This window comes from Falco cherrug, chromosome 11, assembly GCF_023634085.1.
Source record: "Falco cherrug isolate bFalChe1 chromosome 11, bFalChe1.pri, whole genome shotgun sequence".
NCBI classification, from domain to species: domain Eukaryota; kingdom Metazoa; phylum Chordata; class Aves; order Falconiformes; family Falconidae; genus Falco; species Falco cherrug.
This window is the reverse complement of record NC_073707.1, coordinates 5206070-5231174: the sequence shown is the minus strand read 5'-3', so window position 1 is coordinate 5231174 and position 25105 is coordinate 5206070. Positions and strand designations below refer to the sequence as shown.

The 25105-nt window shown below is 52.1% G+C and overlaps 2 protein-coding genes across 11 annotated transcripts; both read right to left on the bottom strand.

Annotated features, from left to right (window-relative positions):
* Positions 1–1552: 1552 nt before the first annotated feature.
* On the bottom strand, positions 1553–9742 carry GAL3ST2 (galactose-3-O-sulfotransferase 2). 5 transcript variants are annotated; one of them, XM_027802359.2, is made up of 5 exons: positions 9556–9741; positions 7827–8232; positions 3528–3614; positions 2812–3091; positions 1556–2719 (listed from the first exon to the last, which is right to left on the bottom strand). In XM_027802359.2, the coding sequence occupies exons 3-5, from the start codon at positions 3545–3547 to the stop codon at positions 1859–1861; spliced, it is 1161 nt and encodes a 386-aa protein (XP_027658160.1). In that variant the 5' UTR covers positions 3548–3614; positions 7827–8232; positions 9556–9741; the 3' UTR covers positions 1556–1858. The 5 variants fall into 5 exon arrangements, with proteins under 5 accessions (XP_055579435.1, XP_027658159.1, XP_005437205.2 ...); XM_055723461.1 differs by lacking the exon at positions 9556–9741 and adding an exon at positions 8406–9477; XM_055723460.1 differs by lacking the exons at positions 7827–8232; positions 9556–9741 and adding an exon at positions 4472–7295 and having other exon boundaries at positions 1553–2719.
* Positions 9743–15171: 5429 nt separating this feature from the next.
* D2HGDH (D-2-hydroxyglutarate dehydrogenase) lies at positions 15172–25007 on the bottom strand. 6 transcript variants are annotated; one of them, XM_055723649.1, is made up of 9 exons: positions 24630–25007; positions 24104–24161; positions 22359–22498; positions 21475–21668; positions 20230–20398; positions 19109–19252; positions 18547–18689; positions 17580–17745; positions 15172–15587 (listed from the first exon to the last, which is right to left on the bottom strand). In XM_055723649.1, the coding sequence occupies exons 1-9, from the start codon at positions 24982–24984 to the stop codon at positions 15313–15315; spliced, it is 1644 nt and encodes a 547-aa protein (XP_055579624.1). In that variant the 5' UTR covers positions 24985–25007; the 3' UTR covers positions 15172–15312. The 6 variants fall into 6 exon arrangements, with proteins under 6 accessions (XP_055579624.1, XP_027658142.2, XP_055579627.1 ...); XM_027802341.2 differs by having other exon boundaries at positions 24637–24757; XM_055723652.1 differs by lacking the exon at positions 22359–22498 and having other exon boundaries at positions 24637–24758.
* Positions 25008–25105: the final 98 nt, after the last annotated feature.

Below are 25105 nucleotides of genomic sequence, written 5' to 3'. Positions count from 1 at the left end.
CCGAGGCACCTTGCTCGAACCCCCCGGGAGAGGGTGCCAAGGGAGAGGTGGGGACCGTTTGCATCTCCTGCCTCAGTTTCCCTCCTCCCACAGGCTGGGAGAGGCCGGACCTCCCTGCCCAGGTGCTGCAAGCCCTGTACACCACGGTCCATCCCAGCCGTGAGCTGCCCAGCCTGTGCTCTGTGATCTGGGGGGTCCCAGCCTTCCTAGGACTCCCAGCAGCACACAGGTCAGCTGTTAAGAAATGACGCTTCTATTCCATGCCCCGGCATCAGCTTAGCTAAAAGGGTTTGTCAAAATTCACGCGACAAGTCACGGATCAGAAGCTGGGGCTCGAGCTGCAGAATTCCGGAAAAGGCCCCCAGGGAAAAGGCTCCAGGTGCCGCCACCTCCCCCGCCCCGGCTGGTTGCAAACACCTCCTAAGCCTGCTTAATTTTAGCCCGGGTTGCTGGAGCAGAAAACCGTGAAAGTGGTTTATCTGGTGGTGTACACACAGGTTGCGGAGGAGCACAGGTTGCACTGCGGCAGGTTAACCCTTGCCTCGGCTGGCTTCCCTGGCGACCTGCCAGGTTTAAACATAGCCAAGGAAAATCCCAGCTCAGTTTCTGACCCCGCTGCCCTCAAACAGCACCTTGGAGCTGCTGCCCAGCCAGCTTCACGCCCAAAGCCAAGCTGCAAGCCAAGCAACCCCGGATCCATCAGCCCAGCCATGCCATCCGGGTCCCCACCGCCGCCCTGGCAAGTGGGCAGGAGGAGACGCTGGCCAAGCTCCGAAATAACACACCATCAGCGGTGGCAGGTGCGCTGGAAACTGGCAGTGGGCAAATCATTAACAGTGGTGACGCCAAAGCCACCAGGCTCGGCCCTGCCGTCCTTCTGACGAACCTTCCCAGCGCTGGTGCAGCAGCAGGGAGCTGGCTAACGAGCAAAGATGTCCCAGGCAGGTTTAATTACCTCCTTCAATAACAAGGTCATGCCCTAAATAAGCAGCAGCCATGCCTCCCTCCACCTCTCTCCTAATCAGTGCTGGAGAGTTTGGCCAACACAGCGAGGAGGGGGCCCAACGACGCCTCTGCTGATAGAGAGCTTCAGGGATGCTGAGCCCAAGGGATCGCCCATGTTCAGGGACTAGGGACCCTCACCCAAGAGGGAGGGGTGAAACCTCAAAACTGGGCCCCCCAGGGGAGCACCCAGCTGTCCCAAGGGGTGCAGAGGCCCCCCACACCTCATGGCACACGAGAGGGACATCTCATGTGCAGGTGGGGGGAGGCTGCCAGCCAGCGCGCCGGGCACAACGCATTGGACCCCCACCCGAAACGCAGCCCCAGCATCGTGTGGTGGTTAGATGTCGTTGGGCACGGATGCTGCCGGGCGGGAGACCCAGCATCTCTCCTACACCTCCAAGTGCTGCGTTCCCTCACGGTGCTCTCCTCCTCGTTTTCCTCCCCCTCCTTTTTTTCCTCCTAAGCACCAAAAATCAGGACTTGCTCTAGTGAGCTGCAACCAGCCTCAGCGTAATGACAGCTATTAAATAAAGTCAAATGCAAACCAAATTATTAAGCCTGTGATTAATGATTAAGAGGCAGGAATGTGAGCCAGCTGAAAGCCTGCCCAGCGCCCAGCAGCAGTGGGCCCTCCCCCTGCCTGGGACTGGGGAGGAGGCATCACACAGGATCCAGCCAATGCAGAGCCTTTGGCTCAAGGTCCCCAAAAAGGGACCCATCAGTAGTTTGGTGGCTCCAAACAAAGACCCCTCCCCCTGCCTCCCCCTCACGCACAAGAGTCCTGTCGGCCAGTCACATGCCAGACACGGGGTGATGCAAAGTGGTGGGAAACCACAGTGGATTGTCTCATGCCCTAGTTGGGAGTTGGGAGCTGCATCTTCTCCTGGGAAGTGGTCCACAGCAAGGGCAAGCCCAGCTGCTTCCTCTTCTTGTGTGGGTGTTGAACAGCATAAAGATAGGATGTGTACTGCAGCTCTGGCATAACCATTTTCTGGCACGTTCTCAGAGTGCTGTTGTCCAAGTCTTGTTTGAGGTTGTACCCAAGGATATTTGCAGCCCCTGACTGGAAAGGCAGGAGAGCTCTGTTCTTGATGTGATCCTTCCCCACTGCCCCCTCGTCCAAAAGACAGGTCTCCATGAGCTCCTTCTGTCTGATTCGCAGGTGATTCACCTCCTTCTCCAGCTCCTGGAGTCCTATGGTCTCCTCAATTCTCCTCCAGAAGCTCTGGTTGAAGTGCAGGTAGAGCTTCCAGTCCAGCGAGCACCACACTTTTATCCGCTCCTCGCTTTCTGGAGTCAAGGTCTGGACAGTGTCCTGGCCTCTGGAATTGAGCTTAAAGTAAATCACATCATCCAGATCCCAGCACAAAGTATGCCTCAAGAGGATCATGGACTCATCAAAGTAGTCTGCTATCAAGATCAGGTGGAAGTTCTGCTCAATCTCCTTCAAAACCACCTGGATGTACTTTTCGTCGTCCTCCGCATTGTTATCATAGCCAAAGTCAAACCACATGATATTCCTGGCATATATGTTTTGCTTGTAATCCGCTGGATGGTAATACTTCATGGGTGACGCCAGGTATTCGTTCACATCCTTGGAAATCCTGAAGGCAGGGACACTGTCCTTGTAGTAGATGTAGGAAGACTCCAGCAGAGGAATGGGGTTCCTGAGGATGGAGAAGTAGAAGGTGTTTGCTGCCATCACCTTTTGCACCTATTTGCAGGGAGGAAGAAGAGAGGCTGTTAGTCTGGAGGCACTTGCTCGTTCAACCAGGTTTCTCCACAGGTGTCGTGGCTCTTTCTTACCTCCGAGGGGTTAAACCGCAGGTGGTTGCACATGATGTTGTAGTTTTGTCCTATGGCTTGAAATTCCTCCACAAAGTGGGCCAGGAAGGTCTTTGGGTAGCCCAGGTGGAAGAGCTGGTCAGCTGGCAGGGCGACCGTGAGGTTGTACTTCTCTGCAAACCTGAACATGATGTTCAGAACGGTGCTGCTGGCCGTCTTGTGGGTCTTGAGGAACATGACGTTAGTCTTGGCATGGCAAGGCGTGGGAGGTACTAGCGGCTTCTCATGGCTCTTCGAGATTCTGCAGGAAGGCAACAGATGGGGAAAACAGCCTCTCCAGTGCCGTGCCCCACCTCCGAGACCTGGCAAAGCCCAGCCTGAGCAGGTTCTCCCTCTGATACCACACCTGCAGCTGGGGCAAGGCACCAACCCAAACAAGCCCCATCCCTCAGGTGCAGATGTCAGACAGTTTTCTACTTCTCCGGGTCCTCACTTACCCAAAGGCTTCAGCTCCATCCCCTTTTCTTTTTCCATACAGCTGATTTTGCCCCAAAGAGCTGCACTTCGGCCAATTTGATACCCGCCTGCCCAAATGCAGCTCTAGGACCTAACTTTGGGCTGCTGCCCTGGATTCAGTACCAGCCTAAACCTCACGAGAGTTAAATCAAGTGTCACAGATTGGATCCTTGCTGCCCTGGGCAGATGAAGTCAGGTAACCTTGCTTCGGCTTCACTTACACATAATTTTTATTCTTCATATGGAAGAATCCCGATAGGAAGATGAGTCCCAGGCAAAGGCTGAAAATGATGAGACATTTGATATTCCTGGAAAAAAAGAAGAGTTTCAGTGGATTTTTATCTGCTAGCCCATCCCGAAACACAAACCACCAAACTTTGCATATCGCCCTTGGGGATGTTGATCACCAGGAGCGCAGTTTTACATCTCCATGGTGCCAGTCACTTTTGGCTCCCCTGGCTGTGCCAGCAGCTCTGGCATTAGAGGCAGGACAGACAGAAACTGCACTTTCACTATTACTGTCCTTATTCTGGACTTTGGCAAAACACAGCCTGCTTCAGGCAGAGCCCAAGTTCTTCTGACAGCCTCCTTCTCTGCTCTGCTGCCTTTTATTTTGCTTTTCTTTCAGTTTTCTGGGGCTTTAGAGCTTATTCACTATTCAAACCTCTAGTTTATTCAGTAGAAAATGAGTCCTTTGTAGGGGTATAAGGATTTCCTTGGTAAGAAATCTGAGCGGCTCCTGTAATCACTCCAGAAGATGGGGATCTCAAAGAAACATGAAACTGGGCTTTTTTTTTTTTTTTTATACAGAAAACCAATTAATAACCCAACAGCAGCTGTAACGGACTAATTACACCCCGCTCTCAAGCAGGAGGACTGCTTCCACGCTGTGACAGCTCCTCCCAGCCCAGCTCCCCTGTTCAGCCTCACCCAGGTCTCCCTTTCATCAGACCTTCCCGCTTTGGCCAGACTTTTAAACTGCCTGAGCTCAGAGGCGGCCCTTTACACCAAGCACCTCATCCACCCGTGCTTTGCCTGGGGAACCACAGAATCATTTAGGTTGGAAAAGACCTCTGAGATCACCAGGTTCAACCATTAACCCAGCACTGCCAAGCCCACCACGAACCGTGTCCTTAAGCACCACATCTACACATCTTTTAAATACCTCCAGGGACGGTGATTCCACCGCCTCCCTGGGCAGCCTGTTCCAATGCTTGGCCACCCTTTCAGTGAAGAAATTTTTCCCGGTATCCAATCTAAACCTCCCCTGGTGCAACTTGAGGCCATTTCCTCTGGTCCTGTCGCTTGTCACCTGTGAGAAGAGACCAACCCCACCATGCTACAGCCTCCCTTCAGGCAGCTGTAGAGAGCTATACGGTCTCCCCTGAGCCTCCTTTTCTCCAGGCTAAATCACCCTCAGCTGCTTCTTGTAGGACCCATGCTCCAGACTCTTCACCAGCTTCGTTGCCCTTCTCTGGACACACTCCAGCATCTCAGTGTCTGAGAGGGTGAGTCTTTTCCAGCACTCATCAGGCAACCACCATGTATCATCACCAGTGTATTCTAGCTGGGACATGTAGAAGATCTTTTGAAGGTTTGATGCCCACCAAAAAGGAATTTTTCATCACTGAGCTGGATCTGACTTCTCTGGTCCTAAAAGCATTTTTAATTCCATGTGAATTCCATGTTTTCACCTGCCGTTTCCACAACACAGCAGATCTGGCTTGGGCTTTAGGTTATTCAGAGAAGATGCAGTCCCACTTATGGCACGGGATGGTCACACTTATGGTTACCACTCTCCCAAGCGAGCAAGGAAGGCTCCAAACCTGCCCAGTCTGAGGGTCAATGGGGGCACATGGCTTGTTGTGGGCTGGACATGGTGGTCCTTTCCACTGTCCTTCTTGCCAACGGGTCCTCACACGTGGTCCTGCTGCACAGGGTGGTGGCTTTCATAGCCTCCAGCTTGTACCACATGAGAGACACTGAATCACTCCTTCCATTGCCCTTACAAGAGCGCAGGCACCAGCTTTATCTGGCATGGTTTGCAGCCTCCACGGACTGGCCACAGCATGGCAAGCCGGGCTGTGACAGCCTGGACCCAGCCACGGAAAACTGGAGAGGACGGGAGCAGAATCCAGCAGAACATGAAGAGCTGCACATGAGAACACAGCCAGCGCAGGAAGCCACAAACCCGATACAAGCTCAGTGGAAGCGTGGGGACAGGTGGCGATGGCGCAGCACCACGATGGCACTGCAGGAAAGCCTTCGACTTCGCTCGCCATGCGAAGCTGCCTGAAACCACTTTTGCTTCCAGCTTTGCTTTGCACGAGTGTGCTTGCCGTGTCCAACAGCTGAAGTGGGAAACCCCCAGGCAGGAAAGCTCTCCCCAAAGCCGGGAAGACCCAAAGGCCACAGCTGGCACCAACCTCTCGATATGAATTTGCAGCACAGCTTCTGCATGAAGAGTTTCAAGACACAGCTACAGGGAGTCTTTCGTCAGTATTTCTTAATTTTTTGGTCCCAGGTCTGTTAGGGGGATGGGAGTGGGACAATCACCTTCCCTTTGCTCGCTCTGCGCGTGTAAGTTGAGGTGAGACAGAAGAAATGCAGAGGGGGCCACGGGCAGCCAGCGGGCTCATATCTGTCAGATGCAGCCCCTGCCTATTTTCTCGGTCTGTCATTAAACTGAAGCCGACGTTGGTGTGATGATTTTCCAAAACATGTCACCCTGCCTACCTGGAGGTCTTTCCTCAGCCATCCCGGTGATGTCCTCCTTTGCACCTTTTCTGTAGAGTTTAATATGTGCAGTAACTGTCTGCACATTTGTTTGGGTGGTGTCCCCAAAAAGGCAACTCAGATTGATGCTGTACAGGGCAAACAGATCAGTATACACCTAAAACAATCCTGAAGACAGATGAGGATCACAGTATGCTCCAGAAGGATTGCCAGTCCCTTCTAGTGCAAGAAGACAAGCTCTGGAGACTGTTACATCTTATCGCCTCAAGGCATCCTACAATATTTTAATAGTCATTAAATTCAATAAGCAACTACATAGTGCCATCCTGCCTCCAAATCTTCAAACACATGCAGCACACCAAGTCCATCTCCAGTGTCACTGGGTGCTCCCAGCAGACCTGTTTTGTCTGGACATGCTTTGAAGGCCCCACACTCTGGGCACGTAAAGCCTCAAAGTGCTGCTGGTGCCGCACAAGGGACGGGTAGCGCACTGCCAAACATCCCCTGTGGGACAGCTACGGGCACAAACGTGCCACCAGCGAGCCCTGAGGGGCTGCACAGAGCTCACCCCACTCCTTGTGGCACCGTCCTGAAGACAACAGCAACCTGCAGCCAAGTGATGCCCACGTTGTCACTGCAAGCGGTGGCCGCCCAGCCTACGTCAGGCTTGCCAAAACCATGGCAGCTTCCTGGAGCGTCCAGTTTTGAGGAGCACGAGTGACTGATTTCTTCGGCACACAGGCCATGAAGGTGCCAGTCCGCATGCAGGAATGACAGGCTTCTTGTCCTGGGGGTGCCATTTGGATGCTGCCTTGTGGCATGGTGCTTGCTCCCCTGCCTGGGGCTGGGTGGATGGAAAGGTATCTCCTCCCAGCTCAGGGAGCGAGGGGGGAGCGGGGACAGGGAGCGGAGGGCAGCCTGCACCCCACTACACCTCAGCCCAGCCAAGGCGGGCGATGGAGGTCACCAGGGGAAGGGCCAAGGGCAGGGCTGAGGTGATCCCCAGGGAGGGGTGCAGGAAAACAGAGAGCGGGGCAGACACGACGAGGGGGCTGCAGGTACGCAGGGTGGTCAGTGCCTGTGCAGCTGCGGCCTGTGCCTGATCGCTGCAAGGGGTCCGGTCCCAGTTGCCCCTCGGGGCTCGGCCGCTCGCAGCCGTGCTTACAGGGCCGTCATGGCCTTCCACACGTCCCGCAAACCTGCGCGTGGGCTTTTACCACCCGCTCTGCACCCGCTGCCCTGCACACCTCCGTGAGGGCCCTCCGTGAGGGCAGCGCCGCTCAGAGACTGTCCCCTTAGCGTCACACCCCGCGCCCTTTGCCACAAACCTGCAAGTCTCTGACCAAGCCACTTCTAAATCTGTACGTGTTGGGCCAACGGACACCGTATTCAATGGTGGCTAAAATATCCCCCATCCTTTAATCCCTTCAGGAAAGACAAGTCCCACTCGCCAAGAGTTATTTTGCTGCTGACCGCCCCGTACGCACAGGCTGAAGGTGAACTTATCTTTTATACAAAGGTACAGCCATAAGCAGAGGGATTTCATAACCACCCAGCATGTCAGCGGGAGCGCGGGAGGCATGACGCACGTGATCATGGCTGCAGAAGTTCTTCCTTCCTTGCAAGACCACAAGGAAGCATTTCACCTGGGGTGCGTGAAGAACAACAGAACTGAGAGTTGCAGGGTATGATCACATCCACCATCTGCTTTTTTGGCCCATTAATACGGTCTTTTGTAAAGCAAAGTTAAGAAAGGCACCATTCCCATGTCACGTGAAAGTTACCTGTCCTGGTTTCAGCTGGGATAGAGTTAATTTTCTTCTCAGCACCTGGTGCAGCACTGTGTTTTGCACACCAGCTGTGTTTTGCACACCAGACCTGCCACCAGCCTGGGAGCCCTTTGAGGAAGCACTTGGGAGCCGGCTGCTAACACACACAATTCTTCTAAGAAGCCAAAAAACTTGCAGAGCTCTCGGCAGGGCTGGCGCTGGAGGTTCGACTCGTCTTTCCAACCTGCGCTGTGCCACCACCCAGCCAGGAAGAAAACATGGAAAACTACCTCTCAGGTCGCACTTGGACGTGCTGCTACAGATGCTTTAAGGCTTGGGATAACCTTCTCGTTCGTTTGGCTTAAGCTGAAAATAACAGACCTCTGTGTCGACCTAACAAGGCTCTTTCAAATTAAAAGACCTGCAATACAGGAAAGAAACATTCACGGCGAAATCAGTCTCTACCCTGGAGCAAACCGTAACTAACTCTATAGGTTATTAACAACTTACAGGGGTTACCTGAAGTGGACCTTTCTACAAACCCCGTTTTAATCCTGCACCCACGGCATTCACCTCTCTCCCCACCCCCCTTACCTTGAAGTGTACCCAGGGCTTTTCATGCTGCCTTGCTGCTGCGAGCTAGAAAATACCTCCTTTGCAAATCGACTGCAATACTCCTTTCCTCCCCGGGCTCCCGCGGCTCTTGGTGTATGCGTCTCTATTTCTAGCATCCCATCGCTGCTATAAATGGCTGGGACAGGTGAGGACAAAGGGAGTGGCTAGGTGTTCCCAGGGGTGGGTGGAAGTCAGTTAATAAGCCATGAAAAGTGCTGGCATGGCATGGCATTAACAGGTACAAAGAGCTGCCTCAGGAGATGGGAATTGCAAGTTTTGCGGGGAAGTGAGGGTTTAGCAGGGGCCCCCTTCTCTTGCGGCTGCAGGAGAGAGGTGGGGGGGGCACACGCAGGCTCCAGGCAGGGTGCTGGGTGGCAGGGGGCTGGAGGAGAGCATCGTCAGCCCCTCCATCGCCCTGCACACCGTCACATCGCTTGCTCAGTGCCCCTTGGTGCCGCGGTCAGCGCCTGCGTGCCTTTCCCCCGCTTCTCGCTCGGTGGTTTAGGACTGTAATTCTCTGCCAGACCCATTCGGCAAAAGGAGATCAGGGACAACAGGTGAACACTCTTCCTGTTCTGCTGTTGGAAATTCTCCTTAAAACATTTAGACTTCCAACTCCTTCCTGATAAAAATGCAATTATTGTAGCTGGTGGTTAAGAGCTTAGAGACTTTACTGTACCTACGCCTTGGGAGAGAGAGCTCCTGCCCCTAAACAGCTGTTATTTTACAATTTGTCTACGAAGAGGCTTTGTGGTGTTATTAACAACCTTTACAGCTTGCATTACACAGGAATTTGAGGTTCCACCAAGGGTCCTGTACACCAGCAGTTCACAAACTGGGTTTGGTGCTCACAAATTGCCCCGGGAGAGCAGGATTTGTCCTGCAGGTCTGCGCGTGGGGTAACCTCCCTGCTCCCCACACCAGGGATGAATTGATGCTATCCCCATTTGGGCACAAAAAGTTTACCCACATCTCCCAGCCTGGAACAGGGGATTAAACTGTTGCTTTTGGTCTTCTGTGGCCGTGCCGCTTCCCAGGCATCTCCTGACATGGCCCCCTTCCCTTCCCCTCGCCTCCCCTCCCCACCCATGGTGCCCACCTTCTAAACCTCATATGCTGGTGGCCCTACCTGCCACACACCAAGAGCCAGGTCCTCAGCATTCTGGTATCCTTCACCTATGTTGCTACATCTTCAGAGTGCCCGAATACACAGCATTTCTTTTTAAATCACAGCCGCCTCAGGCCAGCCCCAACTCCGGTGCTTATCAAGATTCAGAGATTAGCAAGGTATAAGGTTGCTTTCCTTGAGTTTCTTGGTAGAACATGAGCCAATGTGCTGTTTTATGAAGAATTTCTAGGGTTACTGTTGGCACAGTGTCAGCTGCTGCTGGCAGGGGGGGTCATGTTTAATCGACTTCTTTCTCCTGTTACATTATACACGTCAGCTGTGCGATTTCTTGCTCAGAAGCTGATAGAGCTCATGAATCACAAAAGACCATTTTTTACACTTTTACAATTGATTCATTGCTCTCTCCTGGGGTGTGCACACAAATCGCCAGGTTTGGTTACGCAGGAAAATATGGTGCCATGCAGGAATACTTGGCTTCATGCAGGGCTGGGCTGCTCTGAGACTGGGAGCAGTGAAGGTCAGCCAGCTGGTGCAGAATTAGCAGCTGGGGCAGGATGCTGAATGAATAGCTCCATCCTGCCTCACTTCACGCTTGCTTAGGGGAGAGGGCTGTGGGGTAGACCCCGTGGGCAGCTCGGCCCCACACAGCCACTCACTCACGACCCCGCAGCAGGATGGGGAGGAGAACTGGAAGGGTAAAAGTGCAAAAAATTGCAGGTTGAGATAAAGGTGGTTTAACAGGTCAAGCAGAAGCCACGCATGCAAGCAAAGCAAAAGGAATTCACTCACTGCTTCCCGTTCCAGGGCGCATTCAGCCACCTCCGGGAAAGCAGGACTTCATCAAACCAAAACAGTTACTTTGGAAGACAGACACTGCAACTCGGAACGCCCCCCCCTCCCTCCTCCCTCCCCCAGCTGTATATGCCGAGCGCAACATCATAAGGTATGGGGAATCCCTTCGGGCAGCTGGGGTCAGCTGCACCCCCTCCCAGCTTCTCACACAGCCCCAGCCTACCCGCTGGCGGGGCAGGGTGAGAAGCAGAAAAGACCTTGACGCTGTGCACACACTGCTCGGCAGCCGCTACAACATCCCTGTGCTATCAACACTGGTCACAGACCCGAAACGCAGCACCATATCAGCTACTGTGATGAAAATTAACTCTAGCCCAGCCAAACCCAGTACAAACTCAGTGTGCAAGGAAACCACCCCTTCAAAGCGTTGAGCATCCACATCATGCCCATATTTGTCTGGCCCAGAAAAAATATAGTTTTGGACGCAAAATTGCTACCACAATGATTCTTTATAAAAATATCTCCCCACACATAGATGTGCCCACACTGTCTCTCCCTCCTATATACAACAGCCAACCAGTATTCGAAAGCATCACTGAGAATGTGGAAGAGAAGGGTAATACCGGTCTAGGAAAGATACTATAAAATAACCCTGCAGTAACTCCCCCCTTCCATGCCCTCAGGGTAATTGCTCTATTGTTTAGCTAAAATGATAAACTTACATCGAGCTTAAGGATCTTCATGGGTAAAGGAGATGGCTAAACGTAGCTGTGCCACAGTTTCCCTGGCCACAGCACCAGGTTGCCCATCAGCCCTGACTCCCTCCCCAGCACTCTCTCCATAAGTAGCTGAAAAAAAGCAGTATGGAAAGTTCCGCTTCCCAAAAAAACCCCATTCACATGTAAAGCTTGTATTTTAAACAATTACGGTCAGTGGTTTGGGGGGGTAAAAAAAGAGAACGAATGGCGTAGGAAAAAGGCAGAGAATATAAACAGCCTGATCCGGAAAGAACGAGCTGCATCAGCTTAACTTGGCAGAAAGCAAATCCTGTACATTTCTTCTCCAACATCACAGACTTTCCATATTTTGGCATCACCTGATACACAAGCAGCACAGGCTGACTGCATTTAACATTGTCTTCTCTTTGCTGATGATGGCATTGATCACTCTCCTTAACCCCAGAAGATGATCAGCTCCTCTCTGAGTGTTCCTGAGGAACGAAGGGAGAGGTGCGGAATGTGGAGAGCAGAGAGGAGAAGGGAGTTGAAGGGAAGAGACCAGAGGGCAGGCCTAGATATTGCCGCTGCAGGTGGCATAACACAGGGAGGCATTTCTGTTAAAGGCATCCGTGTGGCCAAGTTGAGAGAGTTGTGACCTTAGAACTGTATCGTGAAGTGTGTTTGCAACACTGTGCCATGCGTAAGTCATCGTCCTCAATGCAATTTGACAGCTTGCAGCCTTGTTGAGATGGTGTTCTGGTTAAAAACAGAAGAAAAAAGACTCTATAGGATGATTTGCTTCCAAGAAAAAGGCTCTGGATGGAACATCTATTTCACTGCACTTCAGAAGAACAAAAATCGCTGAAAAGCAGCTAATGGAGAGACAGCTGCTGGGTAGGACAACCACCTTTCCTAGTCTCATGGAGTCCAGCGAGGCCTCCCAAATCTGTAGACCCGAGTACAAACCACTGATCACCCGCCTCTGAGCACAGCCCGTGAGCCAGTTACCCACCCATCGCGCAGACCACCCACCCGGGCCGTGCCTCGCCAGCTTGTCCAGGAGAGGGCTGCGGGAAACAGTGCTGAACGCTTCGCCGGCATCCAGGCAAACATCCACTGCTCGCTCCGCGTCAACAGCAAATGTTATTTTGTTGTAGAGGGTGGTCAGGTTAGTGACACGATTTACCTCTGGCAAATCCCTGGGCTTTTTCCAATCACTGACCTCATTTGGATACAGAGGAGCCTTGGTTAAGAGAGACACGGGTATTGCTAAATACGGATGCAACTGGTGAACACCAAGTGCACCAGAAGATGACTCACTAGCAGGTGGCTCGGCCTGTCCTCTGATAACGGAAGGGTGGCAGTGTGGTTTTGTACAACAAACTGTAAATGACAATCTCTCTTGTCATCAAAAAACAAGAGGCAGATTGTAGGGGGAAAAAAGCAACAATAAACCCCATCTTAGAACAGAACAGCCCAGCTGGAAGGGATCATCTAGTCCACTTCAGGGCTGACCAGAAGTTACAGCATGTTATTCAGGGAATTGTCCAAATGCCTCTTAAGCACCGACAGGCTCAGGGCACCGACCATCTCTCCAGGAAGCCTGTTCCAGTGTGTGACCACCCTCCCGGTGAAGAAATGCTTCCTAATGTCCAGTCTGAACCTCCCGGGCACAGCTTTGAGCCATTCCTGTGTGTCCTGTCACCGGATCCCAGGGAGGAGAGCTCAGCACCTCCCTCTCCGTGTCCCCTCCCCAGGAAGCTGCAGACAGCAATGAGGTTGCCCCTCAGCCTCCTTTCCCCCTGAAATTAGACAAGCCCAGGTCCCTTGGCCACTCCTCACAGGACACAACTTCCAGCCCTGTCCCCAGCTCGCTGCCCTCCTCCAGACGCGTTCAAGCACCTGAACATCCTTCTGAAATGGGGGGGCCCAGAGCTGCACACAGCACTTCGGGTGAGCCCACACAAGGCTGAACACAGCGGGACAGTCCCCTCTCCTGACTGGCCGGTGACGCTGTGTTTGATGCACCCCCAGCTGCGGGTCGCCCTCTTGGCTGCCAGGGCACACCGCTGGCTCCTGTTGAGCCTGCTGCCACCCGCACCCCCAGAGCCCTTTCTGCAGGGCTGCTCGCCAGCCACTCCTCTCCCAGTTGATGCTTGTGCCTGGTGTTATTCCATCTCGGGCATGGAATCTGCACTTGGACTTGTTAAGGTTCACACCACTGACGATTGCCCGGTGCTCCAGTCTATCTAGATACCCCTCTGCAAGGCTTCCTGTCCCTCGTGAGAGACAACAGCAGCTCCCGGCTTAGAATAATAGAATGGTTTGGGTTGGAAGAGACCTTAAAGATCACCTAGTTCCAACCTCCCTGCCATGGTCAGGGACACCTTCCACCAGATGAGGTTGCTCCAAGCCCCATCCAACCTGGCCTTGAACATTTCCAGGGATGGGGCATCCACAGCTTTTCGAGGCAACCTGTGCCAGCGCCTCACCACCCTCATAGTGACCGTATCATCAGCAAATTTGCTAATGGTGCATTCAGCTCCTGCATCTGGATAGCTGATAAAAATACTGAACAGCCCTGGCCCTAAGACTGAGCCCTGAGGAATGCCGCTGGTGACCGGTCACCGGCCAGATGCAGCCCCGTTCACTACAACCCTTCCAGCTCTGCCCTTCAGCCAGTTCTTCACCCGACACACCATGAACCTGCTCATCTCACAGTTGGGCAACTTGTCCAGAAGGATGCTGTGAGGGACAGTATCAAAAACCTTACTAACATGTCTACTAAAAACATATTCAAACTGAGGAAATGGAGACAGTGCCCGGGATCTGTGGAGAACCAAGCAGGATCCTGAGTCAAAAAGATCTTTCTGTAATGCTCAGTGACTCCTAAGAGGTATAGAAAACATGCCCAAACAACCCTTATCCCCCCACAAGTGTCCCTGGCCAGACCATATGGACACGCAGCACAGGTGACACATGCTTGTGACAGGGCACACAAAAGTGATGAAAGGATCAACATGAGTAAAACCATTCTATTTTAAAAATAAGGTCATGTACTGATTTCTGATACATACCTACACCACCTTTCCTTCTCTTACCTTCCCTCTTGAGTAAGCCTATTTTTTTTCAATGCCTCTTTTGCAGTCATGGACCTTCCTGAAGGCCAGACAGGCCGATTTTATTTTCCTGATTGTTGCCAGATCTTCCAAGCTGCTTTTGTGTAACAGCTGCCTGAATTATTCTGTGGCCTCACCAACCCAGGCAGGGTGCTGGATGTGGGCAGCAGCCTGCCCGCTGGCCAGGGAACCTCAGAACCACCTCTGGCAGGGTAAGGCAGGAAGGTGAATTAGTACTGGCATGCACGGAAATCCCTCCTGCCTTAGTGCACCACACGCAAAGTGTGGGGAAACCTCTGGGTGATTTTTACGTCGCTGTCATTACCTCCACCCCACCTCACCTAGGTTGCTGGTTGGGAGGGATACAGATTTTACATAGGTCTGTAAATCATTAGAATAACGGCTCTTGCCCTCCACGAAAGCAAATCAAGACTTGCTGTCAAGAACCAACTGGAGGACAAGGAAGCAGGAAACAACGGCTGACCCTGCCAGACAGGTGTCCTGGGGTCCCTCCCCTCAGCCTGGCTGCTGGGGTTTCCCCTCCCATTGATGCTACCCACAAGTTAGGTCTCCAGGCACTGTCTCTTCTCTGGCCAGTCCTTCCACATGGGACACCACCCCCACTGCCTAATGGGGACAGCCTGCAGGTAGCATCACTGAACAGGCCATACCCTGACGCTGTTGTGGGCTTTTCGACAAGCATATTAGATCAAAACAAGAAAGGGAGAGCAATATTGGATATGTCAGTGTAGCATCCACAGGTTCCTCTCCTGTGCCTCTGATGCTTCACTTGGACACCTCAAGTGAGGAAATGCCTCCTCTGGCTGGTGTCACTTCGCTAATAAATCAGAGCAAACTAAGGGGGAAGAGCTGGAATATCCACACACGCTATCCGTGCGCTTGGTTTCAGTGTTCAGACCAAATAGGAAACCCACATGGTCAAAACCAGTAATGCGTTCTTCAGAAAGAGCAGGCACCCCTGAAAAGAGGATCCACGTTCCTTTATTTGTTCCATCACACTAAAGAAATAAAACAAGGAGCAGTCCACGTGCTCGCTTGATCCATCAGCTGAAGTACAGTTACTGAGCTAGAGATGCCATCTTCCCACGACGGCATCTGCTTGTTTCTCAGTGCGTGTTGCTCTCTGAACTGGTGGGCAGAGTCTTGTAGGGATTGAGGATCCCCTTGGGGTCTAACATGGCTTTGAAACGCTGCATTAGAAAGATCGCCTCGTTGGATTTGCTGTAATGAATGTACTGCTTTTTCTTGAAGCCCAGTCCGTGCTCTGCGCTGATACTACCCTTGTGCCTTGCAGTCCACTCATAGACATACGGCTCAATGGCATCCAGCAGGAAATGGCTGTAGGACTCTGCTGTGATGTTCAAGTGCAAGTTTCCATCTCCTGGAAGAAAACATCGCAGAGGTGGGTCTGCAAGAAAAGCTCAGTAGCCCTGCAATGGAGACTCATTACTGCCTCCTCCACGGACGCAAACAACAGTGCCTTTGTTAGTCTCCAGACTGCGAAAAAGGACAAGTTCACTGTCCTTCTACAAACACCAGCCTCTCCATGCACAAATAATTCAAATGGGATCTTTGTTTTTCCATGCTTTCAGTACAATACTTGAGGAAGTGTTCCCAGTTAAGCTACTTTCAAATTCCCACTCTTGTGATTTTAAAATTCGAACTGTGCTGCATTAATTATTGCCCCACTACCGAGATGGCATGCTGAAGACTGCCGCAATGGTATTTCATAATGATCATTAGATTTTAATATGGCCCTTCATCACTTTCTCTCCCTGTTATGTTTGTGCAATGTTCTAAACGCACTTTGGCACCGCATCAACAGAAACAAAGCAAGCAGAACATTTTCTCCTTTTGCTACTTGCATGTGATGGCATTCAATTAAGCCCATAGTTGTTGGGTATTCAGGAGAGAAAACACACAAAGATAAACACAAGTTACTCATTTTCACTCCAGAACCTCTTTCTGCACCCCAGCAAACCCTCGCAGTATGCAGCTTGATACTCAATAGCAAGAGCTACTACAGGCAGCATTTGTTATGCAGTCTTCCAGATCATCTCAAATCAAGCGTGCTGAAGTGTGTTCTGGGGTTTTTTTGTGTGTGTTTTTTAGTTTAAAACAGAATAGCTCTGCTAAGCTTACCTGCTTGCAAAACCAAATTAGTTTCAAAGCATTCTGACCAACGTACTGTTTTTTAGGTGCATTACCTTTATTACTCTCTTTTGGAGGGTTACCGGCTCAGAAAAATTGTTTTCCAACAGAACTAATAACTTTGGACAAGCTAGGTGTTTATCTACCAAATGTGTCTAAGTACATTAATTGAATTGATGGTCCAATTAAACAACCTGCATACTTAAATAGAAAGTACAGAGCTTCTTGCTGGTTTTGGCTGGGATTGAGTTACATTTCTTCATAGCAGCTGGGATGGGGCTGTGCTTTGGGTTTGTGCTGAGGACACTGCTGGTCACACAGGGACGTTGGTTACTGCTGAGCGGCGCCTACACAGAGCCAAGGTCTCTTCTGCCCCTCACCCCACAGCGAGCAGGCTGGGGGGCACAGGGAGTTGGGGAGGGGACACAGCCGGGACAGCTGACCCCAGGCATATCCCATACCCTATGGCATCGTGCTCAGCATGTAAAGCTGAGGTAAGGAGGAGAAAGGAGAGGACATTCAGAGTGATGGCATTTGTCTTGCCAAGACACCATTATGCATGATGGAGCCCTGCTGTCCTGGGGATGGCTGAACACCTGCCTGCCCATGGGAAGCGGGGAATGGATTTGTTTTGCTTTGCTCGAGTGCACGGCTTTTGCTTTACCTATTGAACTGTCTTTGTCTCAGCCCACGTTTTCTCACTTTACCCTTCCAGTTCTCTCCCCCATTCTGCAGGTGGGGAGCAAGCGAGTGCCTGGGATGGGCTCTGTAACCAGCTGGGGTTAAACCAGGGGTCCTCAAACTACGGCCCGCGGGCTGGGTATGGCCCCCCAACGTCCTCAATCCAGCCCCTGGTATTTACAGAACCCCCCCGCCGGGGGCTGTGGGGGGGAAACCAAGCAGCCGCAGATGGCCTCTTGCCCCTTCATCTGCGCGCCGGCCCCCTGTTTAGAAAGTTTGAGGACCCCTAGGTTAAACCATGACGAGGATACAAATGACCAGTTCAGTGCCTGGCTGGCCAGCAACCTGCCATTAATATATGGAATACAGGCTGAAAGCAATCACAAAGATCCTTATGCACCCTCCTCTTCTGGCAGCTGTCGGCTATTTAGTCTATGCTGCTCACTGATCTAAAAACCACCTTTAGAACTACTAGGAAGCTGCACAGCAAAACCTGGAGCACAAAAGAGCAATCACATCCTTTCCCAGCATCCACGCTTACCCAAGTGGCCGTAGCCCACCACGTTTTTGGCACTCTGGCCCAGCCGAGCCCTCATGTCCATCACGAGATCATACAGCTTTCCCACAGGGAGAGAGATGTCGTACTTGTAGACATAGCCATCGTGAGTCAGGGCCTCTGTAATCCTCTCCCGCAGGCTCCACAGTGTCTGATGAATCAAAGATCAAAGAAATCCAAATAAACCAAGTCCCTCTTGAGTTCCATGCTTTGTGGCATGGAGGGAAAACCAGCCTTGATTCTTTGCATATAACATCAACTTCTGATTTCCCTCGACACCCTCTGCCTCTCGGAAGCTAGTAATAATGCTTTGCTGGCAGCATCGTACAGTCAAGTGACATGCCGTATCTTCAAGCTTGACAGTACCCCAGAGAAAAAGAACACGGGCATGGGCATCCTCTCCAAAGCTGTTCTGGCTTTCCCAAGAAGTGAGGACATGCCTCCTCTACTGATCTGCAAGGGTTGGTTTGGGAACCAGAGCTGGAAGAACCACGGGTCACTGTAAGAGACCCACGTTCTCTGGGCAGACAGAAATCACTGTCCTTTTCACTGAGACACTGTGTCTGTCTTGCTCGCCAGCACCAGCGCCTCTGGCTCCAGCACCGCTGTCAGGCTGGCCTACACGACTTTGCCTGAAAACTGTCGAAACCAGAAGCTGAGTTGTCAGTGAGCAATTTGGGTCCTACCCCAGCGACTACTGGAAGATGCAATTCATTACTCTGGTCTTTTTAAAAGGGGAAACAGCCACTGAAACCCCAAATACTCAGGCCTTCTGGGAAGAGCCAGCAGCGGTAAGTACCCTCTCAGCATTCTTACTCAATATGCCAAATAAGCTACCACATCACTCAAGGACGTTTACACTAGACATCAATCTGACCATTTTCCTATTAAAAATTCAAATCCAAGTGGAGAATCATGTCAAAGATTTGCACAAGAGGAAATGATGACTTGCCTTTATTTTCTTAGCATCCATTGCCACAGTTCCATCAGCGACCAAACCAGAAGTCATGGCCTGCTCTAGGAAGTTGTTCAATTTGTCTGCATCATGGGTTGAGTCGGAGCCTGAAGTTTCAATCAAAACGTAAAAAGGGCTGCCTGAAAGTGAGAAAGAACAGAATAAGCAGATGCTCTGGGGTAAAAGCACAGCAATTTAGCACACGTTCTGGAGCTTTTCCCAAGCTTGGCACATTTCATGAGGTCACTACTGCCCAGATTTCTCTGGTGCCAGGTGGAAGGGCAGCTCAATTGGCAATCTTTGATCTGTAGGGCACTTCACTCACATGCTCTATCCTTCACCTTGCCACCACTTTTCAGAAAACCAGCAGTTTTGTGGGAACAAGCCGAACTAGAAAATCTTATCTTTAAAGGCTTCCACCAAACCTGATTGGAACTGAATACTGGGTACAAAAACTGTGAGGTATGCCCACACGCTCCTTGACATGTATACAGAAAATCAGGCTAAAAATCCCCAAGCAGTACAATGCCTCTTTCTACGGCATGAATTACACTGGTACCTGTCAATGGGTTGGACAATTTGAGATGTCTCTCCACCAGTTCCATGCACTTCTCATCCATGAACTCACAGGCAGACAGGATCTCTCCCAGCATGGCTCTGCTGGTTGTAAATGTTTCCAGAACCTTAGCGAAACTCTGACACCCTTCAGACAGAACACAGACAGGAATCAGGAACAAAAAACAGCCCCGCAAAACCTTATAAAAAGTTTTAAGACATTTATCAGGCTTCAAGTCATCTTTCCCATCTCCAGAAGATGTAAACTGCTAGCCTGCGTGGGTTCAGATCAGTAATTCCTGTAAGTTTGAGCTGGGAAAGGTTTCAGAGCAGAAGGATATAGCAATTAGGTTTTGCTGTGGCAAAGACCTCTTGAACCCTCTTAAGGCAGCTCATACCAAAACGTCTGTCCCACCCTCAGATGGCAGCCCAAGAGAAATTTAAAGGCTGCTGTGAGAGTCCGGGCAAATTCTGGAGTCCACTGCACATATTCCACAGGTCTGTCAGCATTTGGAGTCTACTTATGCCCTCCTAGGAGTTTGGCTCTCCGCTCTTAAGGCCACATCTGATATGAGCAAGCTGTGCAAGAAGCCCTGCTAACCCTGGAGGCTGCCGAGAAAAACACCAGCCCCAGCGAAGGTCCCCACCACCAGCTCTGTTGGAAGCCCCAGCAGGGGGGCACGCACTGAGGCTCACTGAGAAGCAGCTTTTGAGCACCTGTGCCTGGCCGATGCAGACCCCGAGCTGCAGACCTGACTTCCCAGCCTCACCTTGTCACTGCGGACTCGCGCGGCTGCAGTGTCACCAGCCCTGCCCTGCCCTGCCCACCTAGCCCAGGCGCTGTCAGACGGCTCAGCGAGGGCACTGCCCTGCCTGCCTCTTCATCCTGCCAAGCTCCTGGCTCCCCTTCCCTCGCAGGGCAACCCTGGCAAGTGCTTTACACATTTACACCACAGATACGAGACACACGCACAGGTATTTTAACGTACAGCACCGTAACACCTCTCACCAACAAGCCGATGCCGGCAGCCTAGCTCAGCCGGCTGCCCTGTGCTCGCTCCTCCCCATTCCTGTTCCCTTCCCAGCCTCCGAGTTCACTGTGAAATGATTAGTATCAGCCCCTACCTAGGAATGCCAGATTCACAGCCTTAGGTTTCTGAGGACAGAGTATGGAGACAGCAGTGATAACCCCCAAGGTCCCCTCAGATCCGATGAAAAGCTGCTTCAAATCATAGCCAGTGTTGTCTTTGCGCAGAGATGTCAAGCAGTCCAGAATCGAGCCGTCAGCCAGCACCTGACATACACAGAACAGAGAGACCCAGTCAAAGCACCTGTGGGAATCTGCTGGCATAAGCTTGTCGACTACCGAGCTGATGAAAAGCTGCCGCTAGCTTCGAGCGGCGGACACCGGCTGCAGCCCATTCCCACAGTCTTGTCACTGTTCTCCATTCCCAGCTCTTCCTCCTCTCTATAACCTACCCGAATCTTCCCCCAAAGTTTTCTGCTGCTTTTTTTTTTACAGTGCTGTTTGCACATCTTCTAGCAGGACAAGTAATAACAGAAGACCTAGATCGCTCTGCTTTTCTTACCAGTGGTGGAGAAGATAAGCCATTCTTTGCAGCCCTAGCTCCCATTATTCAACAGAAACAAGGAACAATATTTGAAACAGTGAACACAGTTAACCAGAATGAAGTAAGCTCTCCACCACCTGAGCCTTAAATCAAGGCTGAATGTCTCCAAGACATGCTATTGAAGGCTGTTTCAACACTAGAGGGGTTAACCTGAGAGACAAAAGCTCCCTTTCTGGGCCTACACAATAAAACCAAACTAGGCTTTTGCTACCTACCCGACTTATTTCCTATTAGCTCCCTGCTCCCAAGACCCAAGATCTCTCAGAACCACCGATCCCGGCCTTCACACACTGAGGCACAGGCCTGTAGGGCAGAAGCAGGCTGAGGAACAGCAGAGACTCTAGGAGAACGCCAGCAGCCACTGGAAGAGCATGCTGCAGGATGGATTTCACAGTGCCTTCCAGAGATTCACTGCTCCACAGAGAACCAACCTCATGCAGGTAACTTGGGATCATCAGATCTCTCCCTAACTTCTTTTCACTGCTCTGGATTAGAAAACCACCTAATATCTCTTCTGCCAGTAAGGACGAAGCTGGGAACCGTGGTAGCAATAACAGATGCTACACACGTGAAGACACTTGTTGACCCTTCTCCAAAGAGCCAAACAATGGAAAGTTACGAGTGGAAGTCTTGCGAGGAACTCATCTGTGTAACGGACAGCTAAGGGCTACAACAGCAGGAAACAGTAAGGAGTAAAGGTTTAAACACCAAAGGGACCTGCCAGGTACCGCTGCCTTACCACTTCCAGTCCTAGCACTGTCCCTCGGAGAGAGCCGTATCTCAAGAGCCGTAAGCCTCCAGCATTTGTGGCCACATTGCCACCGATGTGACAGCTACCTTTCGCTCCCAAGTCCAGTGGCATGATAAACCCCTGATCCTCCAAGTACTCGTTGAGTTTCTCTAAGATGCAGCCAGCTTGGCACACAAGGATCCCTGAAACGTAAACATCCTGCTACAAGCTGATGCCCAAGAAGAAGGTGCCTCCTCAAGAGGCAGGATAAGTACAAGCAGACACAACCACCTGTTCCTCCAAAACTTTCTGGGATTCAGTTTAAAGGCACAAGATGTTTGTGCCTGCTGCAGGGCATTGTCCTACCCCTCCTCAAGCCTAGGGGAGCTGGGCCATTGCCTTACTATCTGCTCTTCCACAACTCTGGACTGGCAAAACATTAAATATTTTTCTCAGTCTCTCTCTCTCTCTTCCCCCCCACCCCCCCTTTGTTTTAAGAACTGAAATACCAGTCTGATTCCTAAATCTCCAAACCCAAACAACTTCTAAGTTTCCCCCACCCTCTTCCCTCTGCTAGTGTAGTTATCAGGTGCCTTCTTCAACACTGTCATTCTGCTCCACATGCTGGGTTTCTCATTTAATTTAGGAACAGGTAACAGGAAGACCATGTTTCTCTTCCCTCTTTCTGGCACCAGATGTATTTTTCTATCTGCTACTGTTATAATCTTAGGATTACATTAGCAGCAGAAGCCTGGATGAAACAAACCTCTGATGCCCCCCTTATGATGATGCTGGGCTGAACCTTGCTGGTCCTATAGTTACCAGTTCCCAGGAAAATGGCTGGTCTAGGGCCTGGGGCTCGCTTCTGTGCCTCACCTCTCTACAATATTTACCAGACACCTTGTCAAAGCTGATGATCTTGTTCATGAGAGCAGTGGAGAGAATGATCTCGTCAAAGACAGGTACGCTGCCCCCAACAAGGCCTGTGTTACCCCCCTGTGGGTTCACTGCCAGGTTCCTCTCATAGCAGTACCTGGAAGAAAAAAGGTTTCTGAAGTCTTATGCATTTTAAGGCCATAATCCAGTCTATGAGAAGAGTTTCACTTCCATGTGGATGTCTACTGTTGCGACAGTGCTCACCACTCCCTAAAATTAAGCAGTGTTTAGCCTAAAGACTGAATTGATACAAAGGGACAGCGTCACTGCAAAAGCGAGAAAGCACAGCTTACTAAACTCAGCCCGGCGCTGAGCAAAGGAACAAACCCTTGGGGCTACCCCTGTGCGCATCTACAGATTTGCCCCACAACAAATCTGGAAACAACCACTCACTCTGTTCACACATAAGCTATTTATACAGCAATCTCTGTTAACAACTTGGCTTCCTCAGCGGGCTCTGACAAGACAACCAGCTCTGGCAGTGCTTTAAGACATTACTGCCCTCCTCCTCCCCTCAAGAAATTAATGCCCTGCAAGCAATGAAGCACGTGCATCAATGCCTCAGCTGCTTCACCGCCCAGCCTGCCATATCCCTGCAAAGCAGCACCCATCGCGTCCTCTCCAAACTCACAGAAGTTATTGCACAACGGATGGCACAAAGCCGTGCTGCACCAGCAGTTACCGCAGAAGCCCTGACTTTACTGCGCTCTAAATCCCCCACTTTAACAGGAGTTAAAGTGGGGGAACTTTAACTTTAACCCACTAGGAGCAGGTTCATACAGCTTGCAGCTCTCAGGCAAAACAGCCGTCCTGCATACTGATGCTCACCTGGAGCTGCGCTCGCACCAGCGAACCAGGGAAGCCTTTTTACCGCGGACTAAACATTAACTCCTCAAACTGCTGAATTCTGGCCTAACCTTCTTTACCTTTTCAGCAAGACTTTCCCAAATCCTTCAGCACAACTGTTCCCCTTGAGCACTGGTACAGTGTCTAATTTTGACAATTCCGTAGAGCAGAAAAGTCATCGATAATGAATCCACTTGCTTATTTCTCCCCACCTCCGTTTCTCTCCCCCACACTACGTGCTCTTCAGACCCTTCTACTCAAAGACATCAACGCTGATTTCAGAAGTCTGCTGCTGCCCACTTAGCCTTTGCAAGGACAACCGGCCAGGAAAGATTAATTCTATTTTGTAAAACAAATTATAAGTTCAGCCTTTGTTTCTGCCTGACGCTGACATGATACCACCACCCCAGAGAAGCCGAGGGCCAGGGAGAGCGCTGGGCCTCGGGAATACAAGGCACAGGTGGGAGTGCCTTTGCCTTGAAAAGTTCCAGCTCCCTAAGTGACAACACACCTAGCGAGGAACTTGTGTTTTTTTCAGATGAGCCACACTGCCTACCCACTGGTACACACGTACCCCTGGACTAGCAACAGCAGCAGCGTCTCCTGTTGCAGGGAGCAGCTGGAACAAGAGGCATGTCAGGAAGCAGCGGGCAGCCCGAGGGCACCGGGGATATAAAGAGCAGAAGGCAGAGCTGAAGCCACCAGAGCTCCACCACAAGGCAAGCAGTCAAGAAGAAACCACCTCCATTAATTCCAGTGCTTGAGCAAACAGCATCTGAACAGCTAGAAGTTCCCTTCGCCTTCCAGAGCATCCCTAACCCCCCCGCCAAAGCCCAGCAGAAGAGGTGCTCGTTACCTGAGCACTTGGGACACCTCTGCTGTTGTCTGCGGCTTCAACATCAGCTTGCTACAGCCTGCAATGAAAGCAAGGGGCTCACAGGGCAAGTTGTGGGCTCTGCAGAGCTCGGGAAGAGAAAAGCTGGTAAAGCATCGTGTCCAAAACACCACCACCCCCGCCGCGCGCAGGGCAGCGGCGTTTAAACACTTGTAAAACAAACATTTTCAACAGCGGCCTTCCCCTTAAAGCGCTGTGAACACTGCTTGCACAGGTCGGCCTGGCTGGCAGCAGGGCGGCGTGGAAGGTTCTAGGCCTCTGACACCTGACAAAAGCAACAGAAAACGCACGCTTGTTCTCCGCAGTTCAGCCAAAACCGTGACCTGAATCAACTTGTTTCAGGGAAAAAAATGATTAGTGTGTTAAAAGGGCTTAGATTTATTTTTTTGTTTAATGCAAGCCTGAAAGACGGCCGGTGGCAGGTAAGGTCCCCCACGGGGAGCTCCCCGCGCCCGCGGACGGGACACCCCGGCCCGGCCCCGCTCACCCTGCACCGAGCGCAGCCAGTCCACGTTGAACGGCGCCAGCTGCTCCGCGTCCGTCACGGCGCGGCCCGGCACCAGGCGCTCGAAGGCGGCCAGGTCGCGGCCGGACAGGGCGCGGAACGGGCGCCGCCGCACGCCGTACCGGGGGCCCGTCAGCGTCACCTCCCGGCGCCGGGGGGCGGCTGCCGGCGACGTCCCCTCGCCCCGCGGCCGCGCCGCCCCCCGCGGCCACAGCAGCGGCGCCGCCGGGGCAGCCGCACCGCCGTGCCGGGCCGGCGTCCCCCCGGGGCGGCCCGTCAGCCCCCGCAGCCGCGCCCAGCCGCCGCCGAGCCCGCGGGGCAGCGCCGCCAGCCCCATGGCCGCCCGCACCCGCGCAAGCCCGGCCCGCGCCCCGCCCCGCCCCCGCAGGGCCCCGCCCCGCCTCGCGAGCGGCACGGGGCGGGCCGCTCGGCGTGTCGCAGCCGCCCGGGCACGGACA

What these genes read in the sequence shown, in the direction of transcription:
- D2HGDH (XM_055723649.1), bottom strand. Translation starts at nt 24,984, where the DNA reads ATGGGGCTGGCGGCGCTGCCCCGCGGGCTCGGCGGCGGCTGGGCGCGG. An exon ending in GAGGTGTCCCAAGTGCTCAG is followed by an intron (nt 22,499 to 24,103) that starts GTAACGAGCACC and finishes TTTTTCTTCCAG; the next exon opens with GTACTGCTATGAGAGGAACC. An exon ending in TGGATGCTAAGAAAATAAAG is followed by an intron (nt 17,746 to 18,546) that starts GCAAGTCATCAT and finishes TTGATTCATCAG; the next exon opens with ACACTGTGGAGCCTGCGGGA.
- GAL3ST2 (XM_005437148.3), bottom strand. Translation starts at nt 8,542, where the DNA reads ATGCTAGAAATAGAGACGCATACACCAAGAGCCGCGGGAGCCCGGGGA. An exon ending in AGCCCTGGGTACACTTCAAG is followed by an intron (nt 3,615 to 8,405) that starts GTAAGGGGGGTG and finishes CTTTTTTTCCAG; the next exon opens with GAATATCAAATGTCTCATCA. An exon ending in TGCGGTTTAACCCCTCGGAG is followed by an intron (nt 2,720 to 2,811) that starts GTAAGAAAGAGC and finishes CCCTGCAAATAG; the next exon opens with GTGCAAAAGGTGATGGCAGC.